At 43.6% G+C, this 17,361-nt stretch overlaps 1 protein-coding gene across 6 annotated transcripts in view; it reads right to left on the reverse strand.

The window, feature by feature from the left end:
- Window positions 1-1,959: 1,959 nt before the first annotated feature.
- The window catches only part of TACC2 (transforming acidic coiled-coil containing protein 2), an 80,337-nt gene continuing 64,935 nt past the window's right edge, over window positions 1,960-17,361 (reverse strand). For all 6 annotated transcript variants that reach the window (XM_042817807.1, XM_042817805.1, XM_042817808.1 and 3 more), the window contains 7 exons: window positions 15,059-15,202; window positions 14,234-14,310; window positions 10,301-10,344; window positions 5,004-5,164; window positions 4,384-4,490; window positions 3,291-3,411; window positions 1,960-2,524 (listed from right to left, as the gene is read on the reverse strand). In XM_042817807.1, coding sequence (XP_042673741.1) covers window positions 2,459-2,524; window positions 3,291-3,411; window positions 4,384-4,490; window positions 5,004-5,164; window positions 10,301-10,344; window positions 14,234-14,310; window positions 15,059-15,202 — 720 coding nt within the window. In that variant the 3' untranslated portion in view covers window positions 1,960-2,458. The remainder of the gene's footprint in view (window positions 2,525-3,290; window positions 3,412-4,383; window positions 4,491-5,003; window positions 5,165-10,300; window positions 10,345-14,233; window positions 14,311-15,058; window positions 15,203-17,361) is intronic.

Here is a 17,361-nt window from a genome sequence, read left to right on the forward strand (position 1 = left end):
GCAACAGAGCACAGTGAGCACACAGCGCAGTGCAGTGCAATGCAACGCGCCCACCGCCAGCGCAGTGCCCACCCGGCGGGGACCATCGCGCTGTCACACGTTTGGCATCAAGCTGCTGCTAAGCCAACAGAACCAAGATGTGTAAACAGTGCTCATTTGGAGGGGAAAGCGGCTACGCTTTTCTCCTTCCAGCACTGATTACCTTCCCGCTGCTGTTAGCAATGTGATGAGCTGGAGCTGGCTGTGTTTACTCACTTGCTTGTCCTCGCATGACCGCACACGCATCGGAATGCCCCGGGCACTGCTGTGCCCCTTGTCTGTTGCAGTCATCATCGCTGGAACCTACACAGGTGTAACACTGCAGTGCTTCACCTGTTGTTAGGAGAGAAAAGATAGTGGTAGAGTTTGCAAAAGAACCAAACCAAAACAAACAAAAAACCAAACAAACCCTTTTCAAATACCATCCATGCAGTCTTTATGATTTCGCCTGAAGCACGTGCAAAAATTGCTAGAAGATTATAAATACCTAAATATTTTGCAAATCCTATCAACTTCCCTTTTTTAAAGGGGCCCAGATAACTGACTTTAAGGATTGAAAAAAGTGAGACGCGTGTTATGATTGCTACAATTGCACTGAGTGTAACTCAAGAATATCACAGAATCACCAAGGTTGGAAAAGACCTCCAAAATCACCCAGTCCAACTGTCTGCCTGTAACAACACTCCCCACTAAACCACATCCTTCAGTGCAACACCTAAACGTCCCTTGAACACTCCAGGGATGGTGAACATCTGATGCTCTGTGATTGCACCCACACCTTCTTGTAACACTTGTAGAACAAGCTGGAACATGATGGTTTTCCCCTCCATCGCGGCCTTTGGTCCACAGCGCCATGAGAAAGTACACTGTGAACGCCTAAAATCATATTACGGTCCATATTCAGTCTTCTGAAGTATCAGCTCCACTGGAAGACCAAACAGTACATCTTATGATTTTTGCATCTGTTTAAACCTGACAGCTATAATCTAATTTTCCTTATTCCCAAAGTTGATCTTTGGTTGAAACTACACGGAATTTTCAAAGACAAGCACGAACTTGCAGCTTCTCTGCAGCGTCCTTGGTGAGCTGTGCAGATCACAAGGCACATCTGCCATCCGGAGATAACGCATTTACATTTCTTTGCAAACATCTCCATGTTTCTATTCCGTAGCAGAAGTGAAACGCCGTGCTGCTAACCACGCACACAAAACACTCTGAAAACCAACCAAGCCAGGAGGAGAGCCCTGAATAGCAGATAAGCTCAGCCACGTCTGAAATAGGAAATAAGGAATAAAAGAAGAGGGCTGACTTACTTTTGATGACAAAAAGGGAGCCGATGAGAACCAGGCTGCAGACTGTCCGCATCATGGAGATACAAGAGATGCACCATTAGACAAAGAAAGCAGTTTGTTTGCTATTAAAGCTTTAATGCTGATCTTACATACTTAATCCTCCGCAGAGGATGACTTAGAGGATAAGGAGGTGTGCGGGAATGCTGCTTATCTAGCTTATTCTGGGTGTACTTCTAATCACACACACTGCATCTCCACAAATGTGGCAGCAAATTCTTCCATTGGCAGGAAGAACAAAATGTGTTCACCCAACAACAGATCTGCTTAAAAACCACCTCATGTCACAGCACCCAACTCAGAGAAACAGCCTCACTTTCCTACGTGCTTTTCTGGACCAGGGTGAGAGAATCAGTCATTCCCACAGGATTAAGCTCAAACTCGAGGACAGAAAGTCTAAATCTAGCATATATACTTGCAGGGAATGCAGGATATAAGGATAGGTGCACACAAGCAGTATGACTTTGTGGCCAATCCCATCACTGGGCAAGGAGTTCCTTAACAAACTCCGCTGTACCTGGCACAGCAAAAGCAGTAAGCAAGCAAAATACACAAAATAAAGCCACTCATCTTCAACTTCCAACGAAAAAATTTATTTACAATAGAGAATTTCATTTAAGTGACATGCATCTTGATTTTTTTTTTTCGTTTTTCATTTTATTTTACAAATCAGCAAATGCAGATAAAGTTTACACTCCTTAAGGCAAGAGTCCCCATGCAAGTAATACATGTTTATATTAAATCCAAAAGACATCCAACATGGGAACTCATGTACAAAGGGAAGGCTAGGATCAGCAATTTGTAATTTCTTAGAGAACTTGACAATCTCCCTGATACAGGAACTTTGAGATCAACTTGCTATGAATTATACTATGAAAATGCAAACAATAGCAAGAAATTCTGATAGTCATCTTAGTACTGCATACAATTAAATCAACTTTATTTAGAAAGAAAATACAGTAGTGCATACGAAAAGGTGAAAATATAACCCGTCCACATAAATGTATGGACATCAGTGTGCCAATGGTCATATTGCACTCAGTGTTGAAGTCCAGAAATTTGGTTAAAAGTTAGCTTTTCCCCATTTTGGCAATCAGTTCGTCACAAATCTTTGTCAACTCTTCTATCTCTTTATTCTGGAAAACAAAAGGCAGTATTAAGTCCAATGAAAAATATTATTATACTGAGTGTATTTAAAAATCAAGCTTTCCCATAAGTGTGGAAGAACAGCATTTTCTCCAATACTGGGAATAGATGTATGTAGGATATACACACACATGTAGAGCAGTTGTGCATAATGCCTTCAAACAATCTGCTTGCTGCTTCCCACACAGAGCTCATCTTACTGCAGTAAATACAACTTAGCACCAAATCAGATGATGATTCAGGACCAGCAGCCACTCCTGGCACATGATAATAACACACAGCGTGCTTTTGTTTCCAGGCTGTTCCCCATAGCATTACTTTCATTCTGTTTTCATGGGGCTCTAAGCAAGGACCTGCTGTATTTTAGTGGAAAGAAGCTCCTTTGCTGAGCTAGAGAACATGAGATATATTCTGGCTGGCTGTGCTTGAGGAGCAGGACAGGACCTTGGGCAGACCTCGACCTAGGTCTAAGCTCCAAAAGAGAGCTGGAGGCAGCCAGTCCGAGGCAAGGTCATGTCACTGCCTTAGATCCAGAGTCATTAAGGTTGGAGGAGACCTCTGAGATCATCTGCTCCAACACCCAACCCGTCCCCACTGACCATATCCCTGCACCACCTCCATGGTTCTTGAACATCTCCACAGACAGTGGCCCTGTGTTCCTGGGCAGCCCGTGCCAGTGCCTCACTGCTCTTCCTGAGAGGACATTTTTCCTAACATCCAGCCTGAGTTTGTTAGAAGAGCAGAGCTGCTGCATACCTTTTGTTCCAGTGTTCTTTCCAACGCATCCACCTTCAGCTGCTCTTTACGAAGGCTGGCCTGATACGCTGCTTGCTCTTGCTGAGCCTTGCCTCTCACTTGTGCAATTTCAGCATTGGCTCTAGAAAAACACAGATTCTTGTCACGTCAGGAGGTCTCCAGGAGAGGATGGAGGGTATCCAAGGATGGGCTACATGTTAAGAGACGGGCAGGGCTGCTTTCTGTGTATCTTTGAAGGCAGCCTGAGCCTCACCCCTAGACTTTCTGTGGCTCTTTCCCTTGCTCAGCAGTCAGCAAAGCCTTTTCACTATGTCTATACGAGAGGGGGTCAGAGATACCACTCAGCAGGAGGTGTTCTCTGGAAGTTTCTCAATCTGATCTCCAGTTCTCACAGACAAGATTCACAGCTGGGAAGCAAATCCAAGCCTCGCTTTACTTCAGGCACTGATCAATGCTAGTGATGTTTTGCAGACATCTCCTGGGCTTCGAGGACTGCATGCAGACTCTAGAAATGCTTACTTGGTTATTCCATGAAAGCATTAAAGATGGCAACAACAACAATCCCAGCTGACCTGCCTGCCTTAGGGCACAATCAGATGTTCACACCTTAATGGTGGCTTATGGATTTATATGCACTCTTGTGCAAGTGCACATCACCATCAACACAAGTGGGCAAACTCAGCATAAACCAGGGGTCCAGAATTAACAGAGACACCTGCTCTGAACTGCACACTCTGTTCTGCTGACTGATGTCAGGGCAGTAACACAGCACAGGGCAATAGCAAAGCACTGGGGCACAAACATCAGCTACAAATGCAAATATCTGAGCACAGCCCTTTGTAGCTGCGTAAGTCTGGCTGACAGCTTCTCCCTCAATCTTCCCTGTCAAATACATGAAGATAAGGAGAATTTTAAGGTGCTCAACATGGACTCCTCCTGGGGGACTTTTTCACTGTGAAACTAATTCTTTCTTTAGCCATGGTCAGGAGCTGAAGCACAGCATCTGGAAGGAGCAGGTTTGGAGCGCAAGGCTCAGCCACAGGGACCTTCCTGCAGTGTGAACTCCTCAATGGAGATGTGCACAAGCAATTACCTGTCCAGTTTTTCCTCGGCGTGGATTTTGAGTGCTTGATACCTCTGTTCTTCTTTCTTTACTCGTGATAAATACTCTTGCGCACATTTCTTTAACACTTCTTCGTTCTGAAATGGAAACATTACATCACATTTAATCCAAGTCACATTCAGGTACTTGTAAGGAGGCTGTCCAATGCTGATAACTGACATGCCCCCAGAGATTTCATCTGAAGCAATTCTGCACAATGCAAAAAGCTTTATGGTGCTTTTATTTGTGTTTGGTACCGGGCTGAAATCCTCTGTTTGAGGATTACACCACACCATGCACTTTAGACATAATCTCTGAGTGGAGATACAGATTTCCCCGACAACTCAGCCTGCAAGCCAGCCCCAACATGTGGTAAAATCCAGCAGGTACGTGACATTTATTGCAACTGTACCGTCGGGTACAGGAACAAGGTACTCTTTCTCAAAGAGAAAGAAAGCACAGTGGGCATTCCTGCTGTGCACTGTGCAGGGCCATGCAGCAAAGCAGACTTATGCCTGGAAACAAAAAGGTGCCCCATGTGAAGCAACACGGGTTCACCACCACACGAGCGCCCTCTCAGCTTTCCTCTGAACAGGAAAGGAGCGACTCGCCTTTCGAAACCCCTCCAACACCTCCTTCATTTTCTCGTATCTCCTGAAAAGATCTGCCAGGGATTTCTCCACCGAGTTCAGATCCGCCAGCGCTTGCTCCTTCTCCACGATCAGCTGTTGAACGGTGTGATGGGAGACAGACTTCTCTCTCTGCTCGTCCTCTGGTAGAAAGAAGACGGGGGAGAAAAAAAGAAATCAATATGAACGCTGATTTCACTGTCATCTATAGTTTCTACTACGCTGTGCTCTGTGCTGTATGTTAGTTAGTTCTGCAGAAGATCCAAACGTCACTGTTACTCAAAGACAATATCATGTTTTGGAAAAAGCTTTCTAAATACAGTGATAATTAATTACTGTAATACTATGGGAAAAAGGTGAAAACATCTTCTTACAGATGATTTATTTCACTTGCAACTCAGCTGCTCCCACGAAGGAGATACTGGATTCAGTGGAACAGGCTGCCCAAGGAGGTTGTGGATGCCCCATCCCTGCAGGCATTCAAGGCTGGATGTGGCTCTGGGCAGCCTGGTCTGCTGGTTGGAGACCCTGCACATAGCACTGAGCATTGAGGTCCTTTTCAACTCAGGCCATTCTATGATCCTGGGATTCCTCATTTGCCAGAAGAGGCACAAGCTGGAGGAGATTACATGCAGCAGTACTTTAAGAGCAGGTAATACATTATTTGCTGCTTCTGACCCATGTTGTGATCTCCCACCATCTTTTCTAACCCTGTACAAACTTGCCACTTCATTTCATTTAGCCCAGCTCAAAATTCTCCCCTCAGAAAACTTTGTAAACTTTCCTTCTTAGGAGCTCTGCAGACAAACGCCAGGAAGGAAACCTGACTTTGGGCAGAGCTGGTTTGTGGAGGGCATCTCCTAAGCATAAAGAGTGTTTAACTACATGTGAGGCAGCAGGGAGGGTGGGAACAGTAAAACAGGATTCCAAATCCACATGGAAGACAATTTTTTTCAAAGTAATAAATTAAAATAGCTTATAATAGTAGGGAAAAAAAGCCTGCCATTGCCTACTTGAGTGATACACTGCTGGCTGCAGATCCTAAATTAAGATTTTTATGTCTCTGTTTTAAGGGCTGCTTTGAACGATGCTGCTATGAGATATGCTCAGAGAAATGAGCAGCTTTACGTTACCGTTTTCTTACACCTCTGACAGAAATTGAAATGAAGGGAAAAGTTCTCCCATCTAAAAAGCAGCTTTAAAATGTACAACTTTTCACTTAAGCCTCCTATGTTTTGAAATATTTTGACGGGTGTTCAGTTTTTCACTCAAAGAGTGAAAATGAATCTGATTTAAAGAGTATTTCGCGGTGTTGGTCAACCCTGAAACATCAAAGTTCATGCTGTGAATTCCCGAGCAATTCACCTCTTCCTTTTGTGTATTCAATCTCTTTGTAGTCCTCTGCGTTTGTGCCAGCCCAGCAAAGCCCCAGGTAGTGACAAACAAACACCTTTGGGATGAATGAACCAAGGAGTGCAGAGCCTTGACACCCCATCACTCTGATAACTTCTCCCTTTTGACTACTTGAAGACACACCATGATTATTTGTAATACTCAAATAAAGGGAGAAACCCATCGATTTCTCTTCCTTTATTTATGTAATTCTTTGAGATCTGAGAAGCTGCCACCTCGTGCTCCAGCAGAAGCGTTCTGTAAGCACGCTGGAGATACAACCTGCCCAGCTCATCCCCAAGCACTGACTGCAATGATGCCAGTGTCGGGGCAGCACCTCTGCTCACAGCTCCATGCAGGAGAAAGGAGCCATCTGCATCACTAAACGCTTTAAGGCGTTCAAAGTGACAACTCAAATCAATAAATAAATCTCCATTTACTTTTTCTGAGATTGCTGTGGTATTTTAGCAAGTTCCTCCTGCTAGTGATGCAGCCTCACTCCTCACATCTAGGAGCTCTTTGCCTCCCAGCATCATGGGCTGCAGGGGCTGGGCAGACCCACCAACTACTCTCTGAAGCTATCATTTAGCCTTAAGGAACAGGCTGCTCAGTGGAGCTGTGCAGGCAGCTCCAATCTCAGCTCACCAGTTACAGCCACTTATCTCTACATTGTTTCTAAGGCAGTTTATAAAGGCTACGTGATCAGAATATTTTAATTAAATGGCTTCCATGTTCATACCACACACTGCCTGTGGGTCACCACCACCACGAGGATGCTCAGGACTAAGGATGTCCAAATGGACAGAGTGAAACCACCACCACAGCAGCAGCACATCCGCCCCGAGGCTCAGCACAGCGTTATCACATAACTGAATGGGAATGCAGCAAACGGAGAACAAAGGCAAAAGAAAGGAAAAATGCAGAGTGGTGGTGTGAAAGTTGGTGAAAAGCTTTACTTACCGGGCTTGCCTGTTTGTTTTTGCAAGCAAATAGCAAGAAGCAACGAAAACGGAAGCAAAATAGAAAATCAGGAATTGTTAGGAAAGCAGAAAATAAGTAATGCAACAACCCGTAATGCACAAAGCATAACATTTGTTTGTCTTCATAATGAAAAGTTCATTATGTCTTTAAGCTTACAGGTACACGGATACATTTTTTTTAGCAGGAAAAAAAGAGGAAAAAAAAGCCCAACATCACAAATCCAACAATACAAATAAATCTACAGCAAGGATTTTGGAAGGGGGGGAGGTGAGTGTGACTGAGGAGAGGTGCGTGCCGCAGGGTGAGCAGGGGCCTTTGTGAGCTCTGCCCAGGCTGCAGCACAGCAGCATGGCTGTCCTTTGTGTGCCCACCCTCAAAGGGCAGCAGACTGTCTTAGGGGGCCAAGTGTGAGGAAGAGCAGTTAAAGCAGCAGGAGGAAATGATGCAGAGACTCTCATAGGGATCTGTGCACTGACAGCTCTGCCTGGACAGCATGGGACTGATTGTATGAGCTGAGGTGGGTTAACACTGGGCTCTGTACATGACAGCAATAGGAGACCTACCACAGCCCTTGAAATCAATGGCAATGACAGCTTGCAGGGCATGTTTTCAGCACTTCATATGCAAACACACCCACAGTCTTATTCCAGGAGTACGAAATATTTTCCGTGCTCACTCTGCATGCACACAACAGTCTGTAAAAGCTGAGCAGGATCGCTCAACCTCGCTGAATATACATGAAAGGGATTTGTGAAATTGGTTCACTTGCAACTCACCCTCCTGGCAGAGGGCTCTGTAAATAGCTCAGAAGGGTTAGATCATAAATAGAAAGAGCAGAGGCATTTCCTTTGTGAAAATGCATATTTTGCTCCAGCAGGGAGACGTTAGTGGGATAACAGCTCAGTCAAGTCTATGCAAATAGCATGCAGACAATCACTTCCCTCACAATGTGGCATTTGGGTAAATTCTTTCGTCAGAAGGGACAATAATTTGCAGCAAATGTCAGGAGAAAGTGGGATAATTAGAGGGAAAATTTACACTAAATGCTGGGAGAAGGAGCCTCACATTTATCATGCTGTAAAATTTGCATATTGCTCTAATTAGCACATGCTTCCTGTGTCGCTGCTGTTTCAGTTCTTTTGAAAACGGATGGCAAATTATGTTATTTACAGCCATAGCTCTTAAAAACTTGCTGTACATCACCTGGAAGACTCTGACTGATACTTTGAATTAGAAGTTTGAAGTTCTTTCTATTTCCTCAGTGGCCAAAGGCCCAATGCTTTAATATCCTTGACTTCTTTAAAGATGAACTGGCAACTGCAGAATTTGCCATGCTTGCCATGGCTGTGCTGTTGCCTTAGAATCTCTGTTCCATACCTTCTCATTGCTCTACAGACTTACAACTTATATACATATAAGTTTAACCTGCAGTCAAAAGAAAGTTCTGTTGCTGGCTGCATGCAGATGCTTAGGGAGAATGGGGCAGGTCCTGTGTCTGTCCATACAAATGGCCATTGAAGCTGAAGAACTCCCTGCAGAGTTCCTGGGCAGCTCTGCACAGGCTAGATACAGGACCTACATGCTGTAAGCATTCAGATCAAACTCTGTACTGCTTTAAAACAAAAAAAGAATCTCTTGACAGCAGTGGGACACATAAAATAGGAAAAAATGCCCCCAGTGTTTGAAGAAGAAAATTACATTTTGGAGACTGTGACCCTGATTCTTTGCCACGCTTGGTAATGTCCATAATCGTGCATGAAGCAGCACCAGAGCACACCCAGTGTAAAATAAAGGGAATCACATTCTTGGCATAATCTGACCACTCCTGCCTTAACATCTGTATGATGAGAATGACAGAGGTTACGTCAGAAAGCAGGCAAACCCATTCAGGTTTACACACAGAAGGCAATGGAGGCAGAACACTGTACAGAGAACAAAGCACACAGATGAAGACTTATTTCTAGATCCTTTTTTTTCTTTTTCATGAAAGGAGGTTGGGGTGCCTCCCATGGGCTGTGAAATGCAGGAAGGCAGCAAACAGCAGGCACTGAACTGCCCCCCCCACTGCTCTCCTTGGGCAAAAATAAGCAACTCTGCTATAGAATTTAGAGAGAACTCAAGCATCAAATGCTAACAAAACAATGTAGAAGAAACCAACAGCTTGGGTGTTTATGCCACACAGACCACGAGGAGCTGCCAGTTTTAAAAGGGGTAAAACACACATATATATTAGAACTCAACAGCTGTGATAAAAGTCCTTCATGTGTTAAAACCCTTTTAGAAAGATGCACAGATGCCTTTTGTGCTGCAGGCATGCAGTGCTCTCCATGACAGTTCTCCCAGAGGAGTGAGAAGAATGATTTCTTGACTTCTGCAATAGATTGTGCAGATAGCTTGGAGACCTTTATGTCAGTAGCTGGGAGGTGGATTGGCCACTCACAATCTCAGCTGGGATTGAAGTTAATCTCGGTTTTGGTCCAACCAATGCACTTAGCACAGATAATCCCTGTTGTAAAGAGCTAAGTTTGGTATCTCCTGTTAAACAGCTGCGAGCGGATGACTACAGGGTTTTCAGGTCATTTTATGTCTCTCCTGGAGATACCTGTAGAAGCTGGGCAGTGTTTGAATATGTTTCCCATGGGACACTTTGCTTTGACACAGAAGAAAAAGCCCTGACCTTTCTGTATTACCTGCACTGCCTTGGGGTTTATTTCTGTAAAGTGAAGCACCAGCTTCACATCACCACCTGGAAGCACACAGTGTGTCCTCAGATGCATCCCGACTCCCCGCAGCATCAGCGGGGGGAGCTGGCATCAAAATGAAGCCCACAGACTTAAATCCCATTTCTATGCCCTCTTCAGAAAATCAGAGTGCAGGATGGCATCTTTCACGGCAGGAACACCTACCTATCATCTGAGCAATCGTCTTCTCATATTCTGAAACTATTTTCCTGTAAGAGGAAAAAAAAGAAAAAGCTTTTGGCAAACATCGTAATAGCTAATAATTAGAAAATAATGCTACTTAATAACTGAACTATGGTATAAAAACAGGATAAAGATCCTGCTCCAGGCTTTTGCATGCTCTTTATTCCTATGCAACAAATAAAACTGACAGCTTAAACGTTGCTCCTCCACGGGGAGGGAAAAGGAATTACTTTGCATCACACCCGAAGTACATTATCAATCTCAGTTTAAACATCAACATAATTGCATCAACCTCACTGAAGAGTTGCATCAAGTCTCCTTTTCCTATTGCCTTCTTCCACCCCCTCTTCATCCTCCGTGTCCGCTTATTTTTAATGTGAACATTAACAAAAGCTATAATTGGTAGGCAAGTAAATCCAACAGCAGTACAGCTGGCCCCCATCCAAAACACATCCACTCTCCAAACGTGAAGAAGTGACCCATCAGCACTTAAAACAACACAACCAAAACATTCAGCTATGGAGCACAAAGCTCACCGATCCAATTTCACACATCTTTTGAAAAGCAGAGGGGGTAAAATGTTACTTTCAAGACTATTTTATTTCGCAGACTCGCAGCAGGCTTTGAGTTTCCTTCTTGAAAAGAGGTTAGCCAAAATAAGCAGATTAAATGTGATTTAGAAAGATGATCCATCCCTTTCCAGAGCCAAATAAAGCTAATGAAATGGGACTAGCTTGATCTGTGCTTTGATTTGTGAGCCACATAGGATTGCCTATGAAAAACAAAATTACTGTACGCTTCATCTGAAGTGAATATTCCAAATAGCCCACTGGTATTTGAATACATATTTTTTGAAGTCTTTGCTCGCTTTGATTTGCTCCATTTTAGCTGCAGACAGAGAGGTTGCAGTAAGGATAAGGGGAAATCCTGCGACAGAAGTCAGCGAGGAAAGAGAAAGCTGTGGAGACCCCCCAAACCCAGCGCAGTAACAGCAGCACTGCATGTGTCAAGTCTGGATCACATACAGACCCCAGACAGTGGGATCATTCTCACATAAAAGGTAAGCAGCAGGGATTTCAAAGCCATGTCATGTCCTTGTGATACCAGCCACCTTCAGGAAGTTTGATCATCTTAGAAAATGAAGCCAAGGGCCAATGACAATGAACACAACACCAAATGTTGTTAGAACACCATACAGCTTCCCAGCCTTACTTTCACCACTAAACATGGACACTTCAACGCCACAGCGATTTTAACACTATTTGATTTGGAAAGTGAAGATCTCAAGGCTTGCTTCATATTCATCACAAAGCTCTCTTTCTCTGAAGCAGACTAAAGAAAAGGCATTGCAGGTGGGAAACCCAAGGATGCTGACCATGTCATTCCTCTCTGTGATGGAGCATCTCAACTCAAAGTTGATGCTACATAGGCCTAATTTCTTCTGTTTCAGACCTCTGGTCTGCATATTGACTTTCCACAGTTTTATAAGTCATGAAAACATAAAAATCCCAGGCTACCTCTCGAAAGGTCTTCTGCTTGGCATCCCACACAGAGGTATGATCAATCACACCTCCAACAAACCATGTTTAAACACATCCAGCCTGACTCTGGCTCTACCCTTGCGCTATGGCACAGCCCATCACTGGCTGTTTGAATCCTACTATATCCTCATTGTAACTTCTCATTCAGCTCCTCTCCTCCAGAGTGGAATCTCCTTCACACTGACATTTTTCTGGGAACTTGGCTAAACTCAGGAGGTAGAACAAGGAGTATTTGCATAAAGAAGCATTGCTTCTCCTCCTGCAAAAAAAAGTTACCATGCTTGCAACTCGATAATCCCAGCCTTTCCCTTCATTCCTTTCTTACAATTATGTCACGTCTAATTTCTGCATCTCTAATTTATCACACATGAACTGTTTCAACATGTGATCTTCCCAATGAAATCCTGGTGCACACATGCACCTTTCATCATTTAGAGACAAAATGACCTTTTCCCCATTTGCCTGTTGAAATTTGGCTTGCATAAGGCTTTTTCTTTTTCTTTTTTTTTCTCCAAAATCAAATCTTATTGAGGACATAGACACAGAAGCAAATTAATGCGAGGTACAGAAAGGAACAGATCCTACAGTGTGTCAGATGCTCTGTCTCTCTGCTCTCCTTTCATTAAGGAATAAGCAACCCCTGCCAGTGCCTGTTTGCAGCCAGCAGGCGTATGTACCCTGGCAGCCTCCAGAAAATAGACAAAGTACTGCACTGGAGTGTGTGCAATGAACTCTGAGTCATTCTTTACATAATTCCTAGGTTTTCTTCATTCCACGTTTCGTTTTTTGGATGCATGCTTGCAGCAGTTCCTTTCCATTTTGCCTCATTATGCACTGAGAGAGCTATGCCAGGGTTTTGGTTCCTTTCCCAGGCGGAGAGCAGGAGAGGTGAGAGAACTCAGCGGGCGCTGGGAGATGGTTCCTCTCCAAGGCACAAAGCGGCTGCCCTCGCCTCCTGCAGACGCCTCTCTTCAGATGCATTGGCTCAGAGCCCTGTGCTCCTCTATTCAAATCTGCCACGTGTGACACTTGGCACCTTTGCCAGTGCTTCTGATTTGTGCAGCACAGTGTTCTTTTGCCCCTGTTCCATCAGCACAAGTTTCCTGGATGCCAGCAGGAACTGCAGGTGCAGATCACTTCTCAATACAGCTGACTGGCTTTTGCTTTAAGCTACCTAGGTCTTTAACTCTGGGAAGAAGCAGGTGCTAGAACAGAAAACTCAGTCTCAAAAGGCATCATGGAAATTATAATTTGAAAGATAGATGCTAAAACAATCTGTCTGATCTCTTTTATTTATGAGTGAAGGACAGAGGTAGTGAGAGGGCCTGTCTGCTTGAAGGCAGAAAGTAATAGGCTTTAAAAATTCCATAGAATACTCCTACAGAGCCTCTTTTAAAACTGATGACTTTCTCAGATCCAGGTCAATGAATGGGTCAAACTTCTCTGTATGTTGTTCTTATGGCATTACCACTATACAGAAAAAGAATGGCTGAAACCCTCAGCTGACTAGATGGCAAGCAAAAGTGATGCTCTGAGCAACTTTATCCACTATAGTGACTTTATCATTTTTGCAAATGGCAGAGACCTTGGCTGGGAAGAAAGGCCAAAACAGTTATTATCAGTTTACTGTTATTTAATGTAATAGAGACAGGCTTGCAAGGAGAAATGGAGTATAATAGATCAGCAGATACAACTAGAAAGAACTGAAAAGTTCAGAGTGCTTCTTGTCAGCTCTCATATTGGGTAGCAAAATCCAAGATAAACACTGGTTAGCTGAAATCAAGTTTAGTGTGTGTGCTATAATTAAAAATTCTGTTCAAAGAGAAGGAAGTTGAAACTCCTTGAAAGTCAACTCTCAAAGGCAAGAGTGGCTCCTTTGCAAGAAATGTTTTCCTACCAGCAATGGGGTTTTTGATGTTAAAGAATCTTTTAATAATAACCTCCTGAAGGGAGCCTCTGCTGCTCATACCTGTATTCAAACCTTCACATGCTTTTTTTTCTGCTGGCAAAACTCCTCGTGGAAAGACAACTTTAAATTAGCAGACAGACACCTCTACCAACACTGCAGGCACAGTCATTCAGTCAGGCAACAGAAACACCACAATGCAACCCATGTGAGAATTCGCAAGTGAGGGGAGCAGCACAAACTGGAAAGAACTCCTTATATTAGCCTGGACTAAGACCCTTTATCTCAGTACAGCAATGTAGAAGTTCACAATGATTACCTTCAACAGGTTTAGGATCAGTTTGAAGCCTGCAGTTAAATACAACCAACAACTTGAGTGAGCCAAAGATCTGTACAGTCATGGCACTGTGCTGTCCACAGCCTCAAGTAAGACTACACTGTTGTGCTTAGTGACAAGTGATGACCCACCTCATTTCCATCACTTCCCTTCTGCTTTCTTCATATTTCTCTTTCCACTCAGACACTTCTCTTTCCTTGGCCACAATCTGAAACAAGAAAAAAGAAAAGTGAGAAGAAGTGATCCATTGAGGAGGAAACAAAATAAGTGTACAGTATGGATATCAAATTCTGACTGATACAGGTACAGTTTCCAAAGGCACAATGGGTTCAAATACAAGCATGCCCATTGATTTACAGACTGTAAGGTGCAATTTTAAGAAGTTCAGATGTGAAATCATGATCATTTAAAAATGCTTCATACAATGCCTGATTTGGAGCCAAGACTGAAATAATTTTGGCTTTGGAACACAGTCCCACGGTTTGTCCTCTAAGGGGGCTCTTATTGCTTCTGCGTCCATATGTAGGGCTGACTATCCATGAGATTTTATATTTGAAGGACTGTGTTTCTTTGTGCTCCTTTCATTCACACTGGAATGGTTAGACACTGGAATGGGTTTCTAGAGGTGGTTGATGTCTTGTGCCTGTCCACTTTTAAGTGACTTTTAGATACTGCTCTTAATTATGTTTTTTTTACTTTGGGTCAGTCCTGAAGTAGCCTGACAGCTGAACTCAGTGATTTTCATAGGCCTCTTCCAGCCAGTATTTACATCCAAAACAAGCAGCACTTACAGAGTAGCACCTTTGGCTTTGTTAGCCTCCAGCGTGGGTTCAGAATTGCTGAGAACAGTCTCAAGCATGGTAAACATAATAATAATATAAAGAGTTTGGGAGAAAACAGAAAAGAAGGAGTCCACAAGTGCCACCTATTTCCTATTCCCAGTTCTAAAACATTACCTCTGCTCTGGCAAGTCGTAGTGCAGCATCCAAGTCTTGCTGGGGGTAGAGAAGACTCGTGGTGCCTTCTGCATCCGAAGCGCCGATCCGTGAGTACAGCACACTTTTAGAGATGGAAACATCTGCTGGGATAGCAGGTTCTCTCTGTGTGTTTGGTTTTTTTTTTTAAATACAAAGAAATGAGCCATTAAATACATGTTGAGCTGACGTTTTCTGCGTGCTAGGCACCAGGGTCCTGAGCTAGGACTGACAGCCAGTGCACTACTAAACTATAATAGCTGTAACATTGACAGGAGCATTTCAATACACGTTTAAAATCCATAGTGAGCATCAGGAGAACCAAATTAGCCTTACAGAGAGATAATAGAGATAGTGCATCATCCACAATATTTTAGGAGCTTATTTTACTACCTCCTGATACAGAAATGTCATGAAAGCATCCACAAGAAACACGTGTCAGCAGAGGAAATTAGAACGAGAGGCAGAAAGCCCATTCTGCTTCCATAAAAATAGATGAGATTAAAAAAAAAAACAGAAATGAGGAGATGTTTATCTTACTGTTCTCACATGCTGATATATTCTGTCACAAACAATATTTTGTAAGAAGTGTGAATATGCAGCTGCCATTGCTGCCCCGCTGGTTATTTAGCATGCAATTAATATGTTAAATGAAGTTTTGTTAGCAGCTGCCAATCTTGTTCATGCCGGTGGTCAAAACTGGGTCAGAAGGATACAGAATAAGGACAAGAGCCCAAAAGAGCCAAGTGAAATTGAGATGCCCGACCCTGCGAACGCTCTAGATGTAAACAACTCACATCACAGTGCATTAAAAAAAACAAGGAGTTTATAAACACCCACATCTTGAAATACCACATCCAGACCGCTGATGGCCTGGATAGGAATGCTCTCACGCTGCAGCTACAGCACGCTCTGCCTCAAACAAAATGCTGCACCTCCTCCCCTCCAGCACTGCCCTCAGTGCAGACTCTCAGACTTATCCCACGAATGGTTCCCTCGCTCACAGCCCTTCTCACACATCCCAGAATAACAGAAAGGATCCAATGCCACAGTTCCTCCTGTGCAGCCCTTTCTGAGCTCCCACAGCACACCTTATTGAACAAGCTGTCCTAAGGACACAGAATGCTCACACTAGGAAAACACAGGAATAGATGTTATGCATTCCACATCTGTGAGCAACGTGCTGAAACCGTGCCAGCAACACTAAAAGACGAGACAAGGAAATTTAATTAGAGCAATAACAAGCTCAACAGCACTTCAAAACACCATGCTGTTTATATAGGAGACGTGTCAATTTGCTCTCTATCTTTTGTTCATTTTTAAACACAGGAATCATCTGACTCTGCTTTCAGCTGCAGGCCATTCCTCTCTCTTTTTGTCACATTTTACCACATGTACCAACTATTGATCAGTTCCAACAACAAGGAGGCACAACCTCCAACCTGGTGGCTTTGCACAGTGCAGCAAAAGGCAGCACAGGATCTACCCAACTTACACAGCTTGTATTTTTCAGATTTCTCCTGATATACAGTGGCAATGTAGGAAAAAGCACATCTTGGGCACAAGTCATCTCTGTGTATGCACATATATAAAAACACACGGTGATGCCCACAAACCTCAGTAGAACAGGCAAGATACCAGACCTCTGCTGCTGAAATTCAGTATTCCACCTTCAAAAAATGCACTTTATTTCCTACTCAAACCCAAAGAGGAAAACTGAGAGATGACAAAGGGTTATTAGAGCATCAAAGCTGCCCTCAGAAGAAAGGCCATCCTGCAGCTGAATCTGTTGAACCACACATATCTTATTTCAAAAGCCTTCTGCTGTGTGAGCTGCTGGGTCTCGTGAGGAAACTGCTGGGAAATATTAATCATGGCAATGGAAACACAAATTTCCTTAAACTCCTGTAAAAACTTTTGGAAGTCATTGTCAATATGTGAAGATTTTGAAGGGGAAAAAAAAAAGCAAATTTCAAGAATTTAATACATATTTAGGGATTTTTGTATATCATACAATCATAGAATGGCCTGGGTTGAAAAGGACCACAGTGCTCATCCAGCTCCAACCCCCTGCTGTGTGCAGGTCACCAACCAGCAGCCCAGGCTGCCCAGAGCCACATCCAGCCTGGCCTTGAATGCCTGCAGGGATGGGGCATCCACAGCCTCCTTGGGCAACCTGTTCCTGTGCCCCACCAACACCTTACTAACATGGTTTTTCTCATTCTCTCCTGCAATTGAGTGAATTTTACAAAAGAATTACTAATGACGTATAATAAAAGCTTAAT

This window comes from Centrocercus urophasianus, unplaced genomic scaffold (genome assembly GCF_019232065.1).
Source record: "Centrocercus urophasianus isolate 14NV4802_14NV808 unplaced genomic scaffold, USGS_Curo_1.0 seq_17, whole genome shotgun sequence".
NCBI lineage: Eukaryota > Metazoa > Chordata > Aves > Galliformes > Phasianidae > Centrocercus > Centrocercus urophasianus.